Here is a 12,559-nt window from a genome sequence, read left to right as displayed (position 1 = left end):
CCCCGTAGTTAATGTCCTGATGATGACCAGCTGAGGAGCCCTATCTAGGCCTTTGTATAGCAGCAAGTCATTTAAAGTAACAGATGCCCCTCAATAAGTCTACTCTGAAATTTCAGACCACACCCCTCCCCACATGATCAGTGACTGGCACATCTGCCTGCAAAAGGCAGATGTTGGTTTCTACTGGGAAATGGCGAAATAAAGCAAATCAAAGTCATCGCTGGGCAACCCTTAGCAAGAAACAAGCCTGACTGATAATCCTACACGTGTTTGTGGCTTATCTCTTCTGAAAGTGTCTTCCCCTCCTCCTAACAGATTTAAATATAATTATCTGGCAAAAATAAACACTGAGACTGAGTCAGCACATTTCCTGAAAGACAAAGCCTCACTCTAAGGAACTGTAAAGACAGACTGAGATCTTTCAGTTGCTTACATCTTACACTAAAGGTTTCTTCACCTAGCATCATGACATTTTATACCTCATATTTCTGTCATGGGTTGTCCTGTGCATTGTAGGGTGGCCTTTGCCCATCGAAGCCAGTAGCCCTTTCAGCCAAGCTGTGACCATCAACCAAGACTACAAACAAAGCCATTGTCCCCTAGGGGTGACATTGCCAGGGCTGAGAATCACTGTTAGAGACTGCTTTGTTACTGAAGAAAACTTTAATGATCTTTCCCTTCCAAGGGTCATTTTTAGATGAGGAAACTGAGGCCAGAAGAGGTAAGCAGCTTACAAATATTCCAGCTCCACATCCCACCTCCTTTTAACATAAGATGGCTATGCATCTAGCGCTTTCCAGTCCTCATCACTCTGAGGATGCAGGTGTTTGCCTGGTTGAAAATAAAGGCTATCCGTTTAGCCCAAAGTGGGGCTGGAGGTGCCCACCACCCCCTTGCATTAGGGACACTCTCTTCTACACCAGCAGTTACAATGTTCCCCCTATGGGCTCAGAGCCCCACAGTGTTTTCTCATTTTAGTTTTCAATCCTTGAGCTCAGAAACACTAATGTAAACTTTTCCAGAAGTCTATACTACTGTTATTTTCTTGGAACCTTGAGATAAATAAGAGTATAAGCAGGCCAAGAAGAGGAGAAAAATAATACTAAATATTTCAAGTACTTGCTTTCAAACCTCAAAGCTCTCACTCTCTCAGGAAGAAGTCCACTTGCTGGACTAAACTAACACCTGCAGTGGTATTGCCAGTGATGACGGCGTAGTCCCCTCACAGATGTCTGCTGCAGGAACTGCGTCAAGGGGCTTGTTTGTTAGGGAGCCTCCTCACAGTCACTCTCTAGGGGGAAGAGGGGCATGCATGGTAGATGCCAGAGGAACGAGGAGAGCCAGCTTGTACATCTCTACAGCCAATTCTTACCATAAGCCTGCGAGGCATCTGCCGCCCTCCTGCCCCTCCTCCGCCCCCCGCCCAGCAATTGACCAGGGCAGCACTGCCTCTTCTCCACCAGGAAGGCGACAAGAGACAAGAGGGATGGGTCAGAAATTCTAAGAGGCAAGTTGCCCTCCATTCTCAAAATGCAAGAACACTGATGTCACCTAAAAAATGAGCACCAGAAAGTACCAATGGTGAAACCACACATGACACCATTATAGGAAAATAAGGGATGGAATAGCATCCTTACAGACAATGAAATATGTCAGAAAGGCATGTCCATAACAACCAAGACTACTTCCTCTGATTTCAAAATGGGGTGTGACAGGACAGGATGTGGAGGAGCAGCACAGATCAAACCAAGAAAAGCTAGAAAATGAAGTGAAAAACTTAGGAAAGAATTCAAAATAAAAAGAAAAGATTATTCCAAATATGAAGACTAAACTAGAAGAAACATACCAAATAAACACTATAACATCTGAAGGTGAAAAAAAATTTTTTAAATCAGAAATAAACAAAGATAGGGTAATGCAAATCAAAACTATATTTGATACCACTTCGTATCCACTGGGTGAGCTATACTCAAAGACAAATACCAAGAAGCACTGGTGAGGGTGTGAAGGAATCAGAACCCCTGGACATTGCTTGTGGGAACAGAAAATGGTGCACTCTGGAAGAGTTTGTTGGTTCTTCAAATAATTAAACTGAATTACCACATGATCCAAGAATTCACTCCTACCTAATATACCCAAGAAAACTAAAAACATGTATCCACACAAAAATTTGTACATAACAACTACCGTTAACAATACTGTGTATGTGAAGGTTGCTAGGAGAGTAGATCTTAAAAGTTCCCATCACAAGAAGAAAAATTTTTTCAGCTATTTGAGGTGACAGAGGTTAACTAGACAATGTGGTGATCATTTTGTAATATATACAAATACCGAACCATGATGTTGTACACCTGAAACAAATTTAACATTTCATGTATTGATTATATCTCAATCAAACTGGAAAGAAAACCCAAACTTGTACATATATGTTCTTAGCAGCATTATTCGTAACAGCCAAAAAGACAAAAAAAAAAAAAAAAGAAACCCATATGTCTATTAACTTCAACTGATGAACAGATAAACAAAGCATGGTCCTTCCACACAATAGAATATTACTCGGCAATAAAAAGGAATGAAGAAGTACTGGTATGTGACACAGATGCATTTACAAGAAAGATACGGAGGGCAAGTCCACCAAGACAAAAAGCAGATCCGTGGTTGTCGGGATGGGGGGCTGGGGAGAGGTAGTAACTGCTCATGAGTAAGGGGTTTCTTCCTGGGGTAATGAATGTTCCAGAATTACTGGGTAACTATTGCATGACCTTGAGGAAAGACTGAATTATACACTTTAAACAAGTAAATTAAAAGAAGATATAAAAAGGAATTGAAGGTATGACAAACACTACAGGCTGACCCAAATGGACTAGCATAAAAGGAACACCAGAGATTAAAACAAGCAAAAAAAAAAAAAAAAAAAAAAAAAAAAAAAAAAAAAAAAAACAGAAATGAAAAACTAATAATTCAAGAATACTTTCTGATGTAAAACAAGATTTGAAATTGCTTTTGGAAAGAACGTGTCCTGTACCAAGTACACTGACCCAGAGCAACCAGCAAGCAGAATGTATCACAAAACTTTGAGGGAAAAACAAAAACAATTTGGGCATTTAGGCCTAACAGCAAATGACTTCAAAGGGAAAGACAATGAGATTATTATCAGTCTTTGACAGCAAAACTTTATGACAGAAGAAAATGACATCACTAATATAAGATACTTGAGGGGCAGATATAAGTTAATGCTTTCAAGTACAGACATACCCTGCTTTACAATGCTTCACGGATGTTATGTTTTTACAAATTGAAGACAAGACCCTCTACCAGCAAAAAGATTACAACTTGCTTTATTGTGGTGATCTGGAACTGAACCCACACTATCTCCGAGTTATGTCTATATAAGGAAAACAACTGTTTTCAAATAAATATTCTTTCCACAAGTCCTCTCTGAGGAATCTACTAAAAAAAGAGCCTCAGAAGGATAAAGTGGACCTGCAGACACAGGCTGGTGAGGCGTGGGATGCAGAGATATAGGGAACCTGGGAAGATGAGGCTGAAGGGAGAGTGATGCTAGTCACTGCCACATGCTTGGACAATGCAGACAGTAATAGCAAAGCCATTTTTCAAAAATGCGAGAATAAGGAAGAGCATATGCCAACATCTACCCTGTCCTCGGTGATGGTGCTGGTGATGGCAATGAGTTGTTGTGAGCTGCCTGTGTGTGCAACATGGGATGAAGCAAACGACGAGTTATGGGACATTCTAAGTTAATCATCCCCCTGGGTTCTTAGGAACCAAGATTCTCAAGGTGGAAGGACAGAACAGATATGAACAGTTAAAGATTAAATTAAATTTCTGTCCTAAATATGAATCAAGAGTCAATATAAACTCTTGAGGTATTTCCTTGAGGGGTGGCGGGGCGGGGGGGGTGGGGGTGGAGTGGAAGCAGCAGCCTACATGTAAATGTGTGTACGCACAGCATACACAATACACTTGCCCATACCTTCCCCTCTCCACGGGAAAAGCCCAGCAGCAATAACTTAGTACAGAAGTAACAATGTAGAGGCCAAATGAAAGCACCGCAGTCCTCAATTTGGAAACATCAGTGTGAATTCATGAAGATTCTATTTAAAAAATGCATACATAATAAGCATGTATGTGTGTGTGTGCATGTTCATGTATGAAGAAATGAAGCTGTGTCTGTGTACACAGGGCAACAGGAACAGTGACTGACACCATGGCAGTCAGAGTGCATCAGTGCTCACACCGTGGTCTTGAAAAGCCATTTCCTGCTAAAGAAACCAAGAAACTAAGAGTGTTGTGGGTCTGCTGGGCTGGATGACACCCTAGAGAGGAAGCTACTAAGGACCCAAGATCACAGTCAAGGGTCCAGTGGCCTAGGATGGGCAAGGTGACTGCAGCACTACATTGACCTTGCCTTTCCTGTAAGGACTGTAATACTAGAACACTAAATAGGATGCAATGGGAAGCATCTCTATAAAAATAGCCCAATAAATGGAAAAAATAAATGATGGGTTGAAAACATCTTTGATCTACAACCCCTAGTCAATGAATGGGTCTAGTCATTGAGGCACCAGTGGGTCCAACACATAAAAACAGACAAGTAGACACAAAAGCACGCAGTTCCACTCCAGTCTTACCACAAAGACAAACCCGAGAATGAGGAAGTACTCTGACCTAGCTACCAGGGTGCAAGAAAGACTTGAACAGAGGCACACAGGGAACCACACCAAGAACGTGCACTCAGCGGGATCCAAAAGTCTGTCACAAAATGCCTGGGTTGTCCTTCAAAAGATAAAGTGAAAAACAAGAAAGTGAGGGAGACCTAAAGACGTAGCAAACTAAAAATGAACAAAACTCTACCACGTCTAGGGACACACACATGAATGATAAAATGACAGGCAGGATGAGATAACTGAGAACAGTGTCAATTCTGGGTCCTGGTTATTTTCAGTGGAGGGAAGAAGAGGAAAGCGTTGGGATCAAGTGTGAAGGGCTCTCAGTATGGCTATCTATCACATATTGATGGCATGTGGGTATTTGCCTTAAAACTTATTAAGCTACAATTTGTTTTGTGTGAGTTTGAGTATATATGTTTGATATTAAAATCAAAGTATTTAAGCAACATGAGGACACATTTCCTACTACCAGCTCAGGAAAGTCCGCCATATCCACCAAGGATGACAATAACACATCACGAAGTCCATCTTTACAGGACGGGCTCTAAGCTGGAGCCCCAATAAGGCTGGCATTCTCCTTCTCCTCCTAAACCTGTTGAGAGGCCAAAAGTACCTTTGGCTCAAAATGGCTTCTCTGCGAAGGTGGAGGAAGGTCGGGGTGGGATTGGCAGGGGTGGAGGGCAGGCAGATTGGCCAAGTCCTTCCCCCTTGCCAGATGCTGTGCTACAAAGAAGGGCTGCCTGCACTCCACTTTCAAGGAAAGGACTGCCTATGTACTTGACTTGTTTGACGTAGTTCATTAAAACAGGAGTTACTAAGATGATAAGATCACCTGGTAAAGGCAGTTTTATTTTATCTTGGCCAATTAAGTTTGCAAATATGGGTTATTATAGGAGTCACAAGAGCGTACTCCTGTTAATGTTCACATGGACGGCGCCGGAAAAACTGCATACTTTGATTAAATATCATAATTCTAGAAGTCAGATGACATATTACGGTGTTAGGACTGACTGGTATTTTAAAAAGATCATTCTCAAGGGGAAATATATCAGGATCCAGATCCTAAAATGGTATACCCAAAAGAGAGAAAACTCCAGTTCTTTCCTAAAGATAGGCACATAACTTGTTTCCTCTGGAACTGATTCTTTCAGGGAAGTGTTAGTCAAGATGGTCCAGGAGAAGGAAAGTACAGAGGTTCTTTCCCAGCACCAAAAATCGCAATTTCCTTTTTAAAGCCTAAATGCTACTTACCTAAATAATGTTTTATATTATAAACACCATTAATAGCCCTGAATTATTCTCGGTAAATTCGTATGAGCAGCTATGAACATGAGTACAAACTTCGAGGAATTGATTTTGAGTTGAGGGACTTAGAGCTGGTGAGCACCACATGCCACCATCATGTTAGAGGCTCCACAGAAACATCTCAACACCCTCTGGACACTGGCACGGAAACACTAGCCCAGGAGACAAGGCATTCAGGAGTGAACCAGCACCAGCATTATGTTGTGTTATTACCTGAATCGCACCCTGGTTTTTATAACCTCTGCCATAGTACCTTCCACCTCTTCCAAATGTTCTGATCACTGGGGTGGAAATAACTCCCCTCGGACGCCTGAATGAATAAAAGTGGACAAAAGCAGAAAGGCCCGAATCTGTTACAGACAGCATTTAAAGCATTTAAAATAATAGCAAATGGATTTAAAGTTATCTAATTTTATGCAATAGGAAGTACTGAGTTGATTAAATCATGGTCATACCAAAGATTTATTCCAAGAAATCAATCTTATTTTTTGGGGCCATTTCCGGTGGATGCAATTTGAAAATTAATGCACTTCAAAAATGTTATTGTTTTAAACATTAAAAAATGGTTAACTGAATGTGTGGATAATTACTTAATGATTTAAATAATTATATAATGCTATATATAATGCAATCCTATGTAACCACTAAGAATGATATCAAAAAAGAGTATTTAATGATGATATAAAAATGTTTCTAGTAACCTCATAACGGAAAAAAGCAAGTGAAAGGCTGTTTTTTAACTTATATGAATACATTTTCATTGTGCAGCACTTACCCTCTTGCTGGTCCTCCAACAGAAACAACTTGTAGGGGGAAAGGCCCACGGCCTCCACGGCCCCGTCTGCTCCCAGCCCAGTGGCCAACCACGGTGCCAGCTATTTCTAGCTTCCCTCCCTGAGAAGGTATAGGTTGGATTCCTACACGAAAAATAAACCAAAAAGTCCCGCTTACAATCCTAGAACTAAGAATAACAAAGAGAAACAGGCAAGCATTTTCTTTTCAATTGTGGTTTATATTTTGTATGAAGCCTTTTCTCTTGCTTTGTGAAGACTTCTTGTTTATTATGTATTTATGTGCACATTGTTTGATTTTAATGTTTTTAACTGTTGTTAAATATATACCTGAAAGTAAGACAAATGTGTTGGCTATTCAAAGAACCCATGACAACTGAAATAGGTTACAACTACAAAATGTACAAATTAGAAATACCTCCCATCAAGTATTGTTTTTAGTGCATGCCTTCTATATTATCTTCTCTTTGAGTACTTACTTCCAAGTTTACTACCTTAACCAAACACTGTGGAAATTAATCAGTAAACCTAGCCTGTTATTTCTTATTGTACTGTTAAATTAGCATTCCCTTATGCTGGGTCACAAATTCAGTATATTCACTAATTTAATTACTGGTAGTTTGCATATTCTAAAGTTTTCTGACTTACCTAAGAAAATTCTCAAATATTTAACTGATAGCAAAAACTTCTGATAAAAACAAAACAGAACCTCAAGCATCTCACTCTCAGGAAGATGGAACGGACTGTAATAAACTCTCTACTGTCTAAGGTGTCAGCCATGGTGACTTGGCAGCCAGGCAGTGCTGTCCAACAAAATCTATGACAGGCCTTACATTTTCTAGTAGCCACATTATCAAAGTACAAAGAAACACATGAAATAAGTTTTAATAATATCTATTTTATTTAACTCAATATATCCAAAATAATATTATTTTAACATGTAATAGATATAAAAAACTATTAATGAGATATTTTGCATTTTTCCCCCATACACCCCGCTCAGGCTGGATGAGTCACATTTCAAGTGCTCAAGGGTTACATGTGGCTAAGTGGCTACCACACTGGACAGCACAGATCTGAGTTCCAGATACAGTTTGGGGAAGTTAGAAAGCAGGTTCCTTCTCTCATTTCACCCTAAGAACCCCCTCACCCCCAGCATTTTATCCCAACTGTAGGCCAGTGTGAGTTTCCAGGCCAGGGCTGCAAGGAGCTAAAGCAGATCAAGCAGCAGAGAACACGTATCACTTTGCACTGCATGATGCAGAAACTGGAAGAAAAGTGCCAGACAGCAGAGAGAACTCAGGGGAGGCAAAAAAGGGGCATGCAAATCCAGTGGGTAAGGGAGAAATGAGAAATGGTCCTGTGGTCACAGAGGGGCTGCATTTGTCTGTGAGTCTCACAGCCAAGCAGATTTCTCTCACAAGCCTCTTTAAGCACCCAAGTAACTGAGCTGGAAAATCATTCCTGGTCAGAGAGAAAGGTTTGCCTATCCTCAAAGCTATTTAAAAATATATTTGAATAACCTAACCCTGTAATGCAGACTTGATGGCCAAGTTTAGATCGTCAGTCCCAAAATGCAGGATTTGTGATAAAGCCACAAATTACAGGCTTCAAAATTACAGCAAAATAACAAGACATTATTTCGAAACTAAATGTTAAGACTTTTTTCTCCTTTGCAAGCTTAATACAAATGAGAAGAGAAACAATGGGAATTAAAATAAACTAATTTATTTATATATTTGATATCAGATGTTTCTTTTAAAATGTTTCTATGAAACAAACTGTGGTGAGCTTTTATGCTAGGAATTTTGCTGTGGCCTCAGAATCTTCTATATATGCATAACCCTCTTTACCAAGAGGGGGCAGTTAGAAAATAAAATAGGAAAAACACATCACTGGGTTTTACTGGGCAGCCCATTCTATCACAGGAGGTCAGATGCACAGAAAGGCTGTGTATGGACATGTGATGGCCCTGCTGGAAGACAGAGATGGGCCACAACAAAGCTATTGCAGAGACCTGAGGGCAGACAGGGGCTGGGAGAGGAACAGAAACAAATGCCAGGGCAGGGGCCTCATGGAAAGGATGTGGTACTAGAGTGAGGACAGTAGAGGAGGAAGAAGAGCCAGAGGAGTGAGGAAGCTGCTGGCGGGCAGAAGCTCTAGGAGGAGGCATGGCATAATTACCGCCCTGCGACTTGCTAGTCCTGCTGCCGTCAGTGCCTGAGAAGGCTCCACAGTGTCCTGCTGCCGTCGCCACGCGGAAGGCACGGTAAGCGCCTGTTGCTACAGTTTCCCCATAGGGGCCTCCAAAGCCACAGACTCCTGTGGGACCCAGGTGGAGAGAGACGGGAGAAGCCGTGAGGACCCAGGTTCAGGAAAGAGCCCCGGGGGGCTTTTGAGCACAGCGATACCCGTCTCCTTCAGTTTTTATTCTTACACTATCAACTGCCAGGGAGAGGGTCTCCCGGCCACTCCTGTCACCACCAGAACACTGAAATGTCATCTCGCCCAATCTTGAAGGAGCCTCCTGCAACCAGGCACTATCCCATGGCTCAATCATGGCCAGGAGGTGGCCTTAGTGGAGGAGGGCTCCCCCAACCTCATATGAGAGAAAATTTTAAATCATAAGCATAAGCAGAATTTTCAGCAAGATTGACTAATTTTAAAATCTCATCTCTACAACAGCTTTTGCAGCTCCCTCTCTCCCTTTTCTAGAATCTCTTCTGGGATCAAGGTTGCGCCCTTCTGACATTAAGAGCTGTTGCTAAAAACTTCATAACTAAGCTTAACAGTTAATTAAAGATCTTAACATGGCAAAATATGGCCCAAAAAAGTGGCCTGCAAACTGTGTGCACATTTGTCTCCCCACAGCAGCAAGGCCCTACCTGTAATGTGGACACACTCACCTGCAAAGCCTCGACCCCGGCCCTGAGCCGGGGGTACAGGCCCGAAGTGCCGAGGGTACACAGAGGCGGGATAGAAAGGCAGTGCCGAGGGCGGCGGGAAGGGGAGCGGAAGGCTCTGCCGGGAGAAGTTCAGCCCTTCCAGAATGCTCTGCCGCATCTTTTCTACCTTGGCAGCTTGCTCGGCCTGCAAGTCAAGCACTGACATGTGAAAATGTGATTCACAAGGTTTCAGTTGAATTGGAATAAATAGGAAAGAAATGACAAATCGACTGCTGTGCCATGTCTAGTTATTTACACATCAGTCTGTTCCACCGTACTTGTCTGCAAAATGTAAACATGACCATAAAACCAAAAATGCAAAAAAAATTAAGATACTACTTGATCTCATAATCATGAATTCCTACTATCTGCACATATCTTCAGGTGAGAAACATTTACTATAAAAGTTATTAATTGTAACTGTGGGTTTGGGTCTCAAAATCAATGGCTAAGTCCAGACAGACCACACTCCTAGCCATCCTTTCTCCCGCTCATGTTGTGCATGGTAAATGATGCCTATTAGTTTACATCTTTAGAGTTTACTTTCCTATTCATTTAGTATTAGGGCAGGCATTCACCACATTTTAGAGAGGGAACTAAGGCACTGACTGAGAGATGCTTCCTAAGGGAAACCTGAAACTCTCTCTTCTGGACCTGACCTGACTCCGAGGCCGCTCGTGAGATGACCATCCTGTCATTTCATGTTAGTTACATCATGGAAAACAACATACCCTCTACAAACATGTATTGTACAACTTGTGTGTGTCAAATTCCACTGAACTCAGGGCCAGCGGAACTATAACTCAGTCTGAACAAAGTTCATAACATTTAAAACATTCAACTGGAATGTCTTGTATACAACCAATCTTTAACCAGAGAATTTGAAAATCTGCTTACTCTGTAAATCAGTCTTTAAGAGACTGCATGTTTTGTAGTCTAAAGTTCAAAAGCTTGAAGACAATATGAGCCTCTTTTATACAATAGGACAAAATAACCTGATAACCTACTTTATTTTTAAACCAGAATTTAAAAAGCACAGTCGAGCCTCATTATTCATAAGCTCCACATCTGTGAACTCGCCTACTTGCTAAAACGTATTTGTAACCAGAAAATCAATACTTGGCGTTTTCATGGTCATTTGCAGACATGTGCAGGGCAAGGGGATAGTTTGAGTTGCCAGTTGAGGTTGAAAAGGGTGAAACTCTGCCTTTATCTCAGCTTTTATACTGTAAACAATTGTCCAGTTCGTCATCTACTTAGTGCCACATTTTTCCGGTTTTTGTGGGTGAAATTGCTTTTGACATGGCTCTAAGCACAGTGCTAAGTATTGTCTGTGTTCCCAAGTGCCAGGCTATGATGTGCCTTATGGAGAAAATACACGTGTTAGATGAGCTTTGTTCAGGCTGAGTTATAGTGCTGCTGGTCCTGAGTCCAATGTGAGCAAATTAACAATATTTATTTATTAAGATATCTTTAAACAGCAACACACATAAACAAGGTTATGTCTTCATCGGATGACAAGGATGTTGTGACTGCGGGATCACACGAACCTAACGCTGTGTTTCCCCTGTGAACAGAGGTTCAGTATCTGCTAATTCAGTGTTTGAGGCAAATTTATAGAACACAATTATTGGGAAAAATGAGAAGAGAGTGTAGCCAGTCTTTGGCTCATGTGGGCACTGAACTCACACATGGGGCTGGGCCCAATCGAAAACAGAATCCTGTAGCATGGCATCATTATAAATTCTGTATGAAAGATGACCAATTAGCCGATAAGTGTTATTCCCTCCGGATGGAGGCAGCCAGCCCCTCCTCCCCCACCCCTAATAGCCTGTGTTCCTGAAACTGACCTGACCATCACAGAGGTCGATGAGTGGGGTCTTTTCCCGGCTTGCTTTGAGGAGTTTGGACTGGAAGAGCTTCCCATCAAAATACATCCAAGGACAGCAGTGTTCCCAGGGCACAGGCTGGCCACATGCGTCGTTTGCAAACAGGGCCATGTCTACGCCACTCATGAAGAGAGCTGACAGCTGAATGCCTCGAGGGTCGAGGTTCTCAATCTTTAAATGGAAAAGAGTGATTTCTATGGAGTAAGAGTACTGCAGTACCCAGTTCTCACAATATCTGACTATAACTCTCCATGGTTAACCAGGATATCCCTGAACCAGACACCCTAAGCAGACCTGTCAATCAACACTGTACAAGGATCTAGCACTGGTCTCAACACAAAGACTTTTTATGTTATTTAACGAATTTAAATTTAAGAGACTGTTTTATAAACATACTGAAATATTTCAGTTTGGAATTTGTGAAGTGTTATGCAAGTGTAAAGTTATACTGTATTTAAGGTTGACACATGATAAAGTAACAAATTATTAATAGTCTCAGCGATTAAGCCCACAATTCATTTATGAAATAAAAATTTCACTTCAGATTCTATACACCGGTAATATATTAACAGAAAGACTGTAAAAAGAAACATTCTAATAAGATTGTGCATTTTTCAAGTAGTTATATTAAAAATTAACTTGGTATAATTTCATTATAAAACTTGTACTTTGTTTACATTATTTTATATGTTAATGTTTTAAGATAGCAACTTATTAATGACACTGTCAAAATGTTTTAGGAGAAATGGATAGCTTATAAATGAAAGAACACAACAACAAAAACATTGTATCTGAACCATGCAGACTATCAGAACCTAGAGACTGTATCCCAGGGTCTCTACTGGAGCCCTCCTGTGTGCACACAGCCTTCTCTCCTAGCATCTGATGTGCAGGGTGAGGAACTTAAAAATACAGTCAACTCTTGATTATCTGTCTGT

The 12,559-nt window shown here is 41.2% G+C and overlaps 1 protein-coding gene across 2 annotated transcripts in view; it reads right to left on the bottom strand.

Annotated features, from left to right (window-relative positions):
- The window catches only part of FAM120A (family with sequence similarity 120A), a 102,208-nt gene that overhangs the window by 2,282 nt on the left and 87,367 nt on the right, over positions 1 to 12,559 (bottom strand). Inside the window, exons 13-17 of one of the 2 annotated variants that reach the window (XM_016125370.2) lie at positions 11,583 to 11,792; positions 9,694 to 9,877; positions 8,972 to 9,109; positions 6,772 to 6,913; positions 6,210 to 6,306 (exon numbers count right to left, since the gene is read on the bottom strand). In XM_016125370.2, coding sequence (XP_015980856.1) covers positions 6,210 to 6,306; positions 6,772 to 6,913; positions 8,972 to 9,109; positions 9,694 to 9,877; positions 11,583 to 11,792 — 771 coding nt within the window. The remainder of the gene's footprint in view (positions 1 to 6,209; positions 6,307 to 6,771; positions 6,914 to 8,971; positions 9,110 to 9,693; positions 9,878 to 11,582; positions 11,793 to 12,559) is intronic. The other variant, XM_036239070.1, reaches the window with a different exon arrangement.

Source organism: Rousettus aegyptiacus, unplaced genomic scaffold (genome assembly GCF_014176215.1).
Source record: "Rousettus aegyptiacus isolate mRouAeg1 unplaced genomic scaffold, mRouAeg1.p scaffold_m13_p_3, whole genome shotgun sequence".
Taxonomy (NCBI): domain Eukaryota; kingdom Metazoa; phylum Chordata; class Mammalia; order Chiroptera; family Pteropodidae; genus Rousettus; species Rousettus aegyptiacus.
Note: the sequence above shows the minus strand (reverse complement) of the source record. Positions and strands in the feature narration are given on the sequence as shown.